At 53.9% G+C, this 5000-nt stretch overlaps 1 protein-coding gene across 1 annotated transcript in view; it reads left to right on the forward strand.

The window, feature by feature from the left end:
- LOC138866365 (proline-rich protein 36-like) overlaps positions 1 to 5000 on the forward strand; it is a 23874-nt gene that overhangs the window by 2676 nt on the left and 16198 nt on the right. Inside the window, exon 3 of the mRNA XM_070138892.1 lies at positions 213 to 2237. Coding sequence (XP_069994993.1) covers positions 213 to 2237 — 2025 coding nt within the window. The remainder of the gene's footprint in view (positions 1 to 212; positions 2238 to 5000) is intronic.

Consider the following 5000-nt stretch of genomic DNA (forward strand, 5'->3'; position numbering starts at 1 on the left):
TAGAAAATAAAGAAGAAAATAAAAAAGAAGAAAATAGAAAATAAAGAAGAAAATAAAAAAGAAGAAAATAAAAAAGAAGAAAAATAGAAAATAAAGAAGAAAATTAAGAAGAAGAAAAATAATTAAAAAAAACAATGAAAACAATCAAATTGAGTGAATCTTCCAAGACGATCGGATATCTTCCGAGACAAACGCTGCCCTTCTCTCGCCAGCCGCCCTCTCACCGCCCTCTCACCGCCCTCTCACTGCCCCTTCGCTGCCCTTCGCTGCTCCCTTCATCAGTTCTCTTCACCTGCCTCTCGCTGCCTCCTCGCTGCCTCTTCACTGCCCTCTCACTGCTCCCTTCACTGCTCCTCTCGCTGCTCCTCTCACTGCTCTCGCTGCTCTCTTCACCGCCCTTCACTGCCCTTCACTGCTCCTTCGCTGCCCTTCGCTGCCCTTCACTGCCCTTCACTGCCCCTTCACTGCCTCTTCATACACTGCCCTTCGCTGCTCCTTCGCTGCCCTCACTGCCCCTTCACTGCCCTTCACTGCCCTTCATCACCGCTCCTTCGCTGCCCTTCACCGCTCCTTCGTTGCCTCTTCGCTGCCTCTTCTCGCTGCCCTTCACTGCTCCTCGCTGCCCTCTGCTGCCCTTCACTGCTCCCTCTCACTGCTCCTTCACCGCCTTCGCGTCCTCTCGCTGCTCCTTCCTCACTGCCTCTCGCTGCCCTTCTCACTGCCCTTCTCGCTGCCCTTCACCGCTCCTTCACCGCTCCCTTCGCTGCCCTCTCACCGCCCTCTCACCGCCCTCTCGCCGCCCTCTCGCCGCCCTCTCACCGCCCTCTCACCGCCCTCTCGCCGCCCTCTCGCCGCCCTTCGCCGCTCCTCTCGCCGCTCCCTTCACCGCCCTTCAAGCCGCTCCTTCGCGCCTCTCGCCGCCCTCTCACCGCCCTCTCACCGCCCTCTCACCGCCCTCTCGCCGCCCTCTCGCCGCCCTCTCACCGCCCTCTCACCGCCCTCTCGCCGCCTCTTCGCTGCTCCTTCGCTGCTCCTTCACCGCTCCTTCACTGCCCTTCCTCACTGCCCTCTCGCTGCCCTCTTCCGTTGCCCTTCACTGCTCCTTCACCGCTCCTTCGCTGCCCTTCACCGCCCTTCAAGCTGCTCCTTCACTGCCCTCTCGCTGCTCCTTCACTGCTCCTCTTCACTGCCCTCTCCGTTGCCCTTCACCGCCTCTCACTGCCTTGCCGCCCTTCACCGCCCTCTCACCGCCTCTGCCGCTCCTCGCTGCCCTCTCGCCGCCCTCTCACCGCCTCTCGCCGCCCTTCGCCGCCCTCTCGCCGCCCTCTCACCGCCCTCTCGCTGCCTCTGCCGCCCTCTCTCACCGCTCCTCTCACCGCCCTCTTCAAGCTGCTCCCTCTGCTGCCCTCTCACCGCCCTCTTCGCTGCCCTTCACCGCTCCCCTTCGTTGCTCCTCTTCAAGTTCCTTCACCGCCCTTCACTGCCTCTTGCTGCCCTCTCGCTGCCCTCTCACTACCCTCTCACTACCCTCTTGCTGCCCTCTCACTACCCTCTCGCTGCCCTCTTGCTGCCCTCTCACTACCCTCTCGCTGCCCTCTCGCTGCCCTCTCGCTGCCCTCTCACTACCCTCTCGCTGCCCTCTCCGCTCCTCTCACCGCTCCTCTCGCCGCCTCTCGCCGCCCTCTGCCGCCCTCACCGCCCTTCACCGCCCTCTCACCGCTCCCTCTGCCGCCTCCTCTCGCTGCCCTCGCCGCCCTCTCACCGCCCTCTCACCGCCCTCTCACCGCCCTCTCACCGCGCTCTCGCCGTCCTCTCACCGCCCTCTCGCTGCCTCTCACCGCCCTTCACCGCCCTCTCACCGCCCTTCAAGCTGCCCTCTCGCCGCCCCTCTCACCGCCCTCTCACTGCCCTCGCTCGCCCTCTCACCGCTCCTCGCTGCCCTCTCACCGCTCCTCTCACCGCCCTCTCTCACCGCCCTTCTCTCGCCGCCCTCTCACTGCTCTCTCTCACTGCCCTCTCACCGCTTCTCTCGCCGCCTCTCTCACCGCCCTCTCTCACCGCCCTCTCGCCGCCCTCTCACTGCTCCTCTCACCGCTCCTCTCACCGCCCTCCTCGCCGCCCTCTCGCCGCTCCCTCTCACCGCCTCTCACCGCCCTCTCACTGCCCCTCACTGCCTCAAGCTCGCGCCTCTCGCCGCCCTCACTGCCCTTCACTGCCTCTCACTGCTCCTTCAAGCCGTCTCTTCCTTCATCGCCCTCTCACCGCCCTCTCGCCGCTCCTCTCACTGCCTCTCTCACTGCTCTTCAAGCCGCCCTCTCACCGCCCTCTCACCGCCCTCTCGCCGCCCTCTCACCGCCCTCTCGCCGCCCTCTCACCGCCCTCTCACCGCCCTCTCGCCGCCCTCTCACCGCCCTCTCACCGCCCTCTCGCCGCCCTCTCACCGCCCTCTCACCGCCCTCTCGCCGCCCTCTCGCCGCCCTCTCACCGCCCTCTCACCGCCCTCTCACCGCCCTCTCGCCGCCCTCTCACCGCCCTCTCACCGCCCTCTCACCGCCCTCTCACAGGACCTCGAGAGCGAAAACCACGGGCGTGTTCTGGTGGGCGTCCAAGGAAGGCTCTTCGGCGTCTGGGGGTCTTCCTGCCTTGGGGGGGGGGGGAAGGAGGTGGGGATGGAAGGGGAAGAGTGGTGAAGGAGGAGGAGGAAAAGAAGGTGGGGGTGGAAGGAGAAGAATGGTGGAGGAGGAGGAGGGAGAGTAGGAAAAGGAGGTGGAGGTGGAAGGAGAAGACTGGTGGAGGGAGAGGAGGAAAAGGAGGTGGGGATGGAAGGGGAAGAGTGGTGAAGGAGGAGGAGGGAGAGGAGGAAAAGGAGGTGGGGATGGAAGGGGAAGAGTGGTGAAGGAGGAGCAAGAAGAAGGAGGAAGGGTAGTTAGTGGAAGAAGAGGTGGAGGCAGAAGAAGGGAAGGTGAAGGAGGAGGAGGAGGTAGAATAAGAATAAGAAGGAGGAGGGTGAAGGAGGAGGAGGAAGTATAAGAACAACAACAACAGGAAAAGAAGAACAACTTGAAAGAAAAATAGACGGAGGAAGAGGAGGAGGAGGAATAGAAAAGAAGAGAAGAAGGAGAAGGAAGAGAACCAAAAATCGAAGACAATTCTCAAGGAAAAGTCGAACCCGCTAAAGACGCCAAAATCTTCACGGTCACGCATTTCGAAGTCTGTGTTTGGTATTTTCGGTCTTTGGTGTTTTCGGTCTTTGGTGTTTTCGGTCTTTGGTATTTTCGGTCTTTGGTATTTTCGGTCTTTGGTATTTTCGGTCTTTGGTGTTTTCGGTCTTTGGTGTTTTCGGTCTTTGGTATTTTCGGTCTTTGGTATTTTCGGGCTTTGGTATTTTCGGTCTTTGGTATTTTCGGTCTTTGGTATTTTCGGTCTTTGGTGTTTTCGGTCTTTGGTGTTTTCGGTCTTTGGTATTTTCGGTCTTTGGTGTTTTCGGTCTTTGGTACTTTCGGTCTTTGGTATTTTCGGTCTTTGGTGTTTTCGGTCTTTGGTGTTTTCGGTCTTTGGTATTTTCGGTCTTTGGTATTTTCGGTCTTTGGTATTTTCGCTGTTTGGTATTTTCGGTCTTTGGTATTTTCGGTCTTTGGTATTTTCGGTCTCTGGTATTTTCGGTCTTTGGTATTTTCGGTCTCTGGTATTTTCGGTCTTTGGTATTTTCGGGCTTTGGTATTTTCGGTCTCTGGTATTTTCGGTCTTTGGTATTTTCGGTCTCTGGTATTTTCGGTCTTTGGTATTTTCGGGCTTTGGTATTTTCGGTCTTTGGTATTTTCGGTCTTTGGTATTTTCGGTCTTTGGTATTTTCGGCCTTTGGTGTTTTCGGTCTTTGGTGTTTTCGGTCTTTGGTATTTTCGGTCTTTGGTATTTTCGCTGTTTGGTATTTTCGGTCTTTGGTATTTTCGGTCTTTGGTATTTTCGGCCTTTGGTATTTTCGCTGTTTGGTATTTTCGCTGTTTGGTATTTTCGGTCTTTGGTATTTTCGGTCTTTGGTATTTTCGGTCTTTGGTATTTTCGCTGTTTGGTATTTTCGGTCTTTGGTATTTTCGCTGTTTGATATTTTCGGTCTTTGGTAATTTTGCTGTTTGGTATTTTCGGTCTATGGTATTTTCGCTGTTTGATATTTTCGGTCTTTGGTATTTTCGGTCTTTGGTATTTTCGGCCTTTGGTATTTTCGGCCTTTAGTATTTTCGGTCTTTGGTATTTTCGGTCTTTGGTATTTTCGGGCTTTGGTATTTTCGGTCTTTGGTATTTTCGGTCTTTGGTATTTTCGCTGTTTGGTATTTTCGGTCTTTGGTATTTTCGGTCTTTGGTATTTTCGCTGTTTGGTATTTTCGGTATTTGCTATTTCCGGTCTTTGGTATTTTCGGTCTTTGGTATTTTCGGTCTTTGGTATTTTCGGTCTTTGGTATTTTCAGTCTTTGGTATTTTCGCTGTTTGGTATTTTCGGTATTTGGTATTTCCGGTCTTTGGTATTTTCGGTCTTTGGTATTTTCGGTCTTTGGTATTTTCGCTGTTTGGTATTTTCGGTATTTGGTATTTTCGGTCTTTGGTATTTTCGCTGTTTGGTATTTTCGGTCTTTGGTATTTTCGGTGTTTGGTATTTTCGGTCTTTGGTGTTTTCGGTCTTTGGTATTTTCGGTCTTTGGTGTTTTCGGTCTTTGGTATTTTCGGTCTTTGGTATTTTCGCTGTTTGGTATTTTCGGTCTTTGGTATTTTCGGTCTTTGGTATTTTTCGGTCTTTGGTATTTTCGGTCTTTGGTATTTTTGCTGTTTGGTATTTTCGGTCTTTGGTATTTTCGGTCTTTGGTATTTTCGGTCTTTGGTATTTTCGCTGTTTGGTATTTTCGGTCTTTGGTATTTTTCGGTCTTTGGTATTTTCGGTCTTTGGTATTTTCGCTGTTTGGTATTTTCGGTCTTTGGTATTTTTCGGTCTTTGGTATTTTCGGTCTTTG

This window comes from Penaeus vannamei, chromosome 25, assembly GCF_042767895.1.
Source record: "Penaeus vannamei isolate JL-2024 chromosome 25, ASM4276789v1, whole genome shotgun sequence".
Lineage (NCBI taxonomy): Eukaryota > Metazoa > Arthropoda > Malacostraca > Decapoda > Penaeidae > Penaeus > Penaeus vannamei.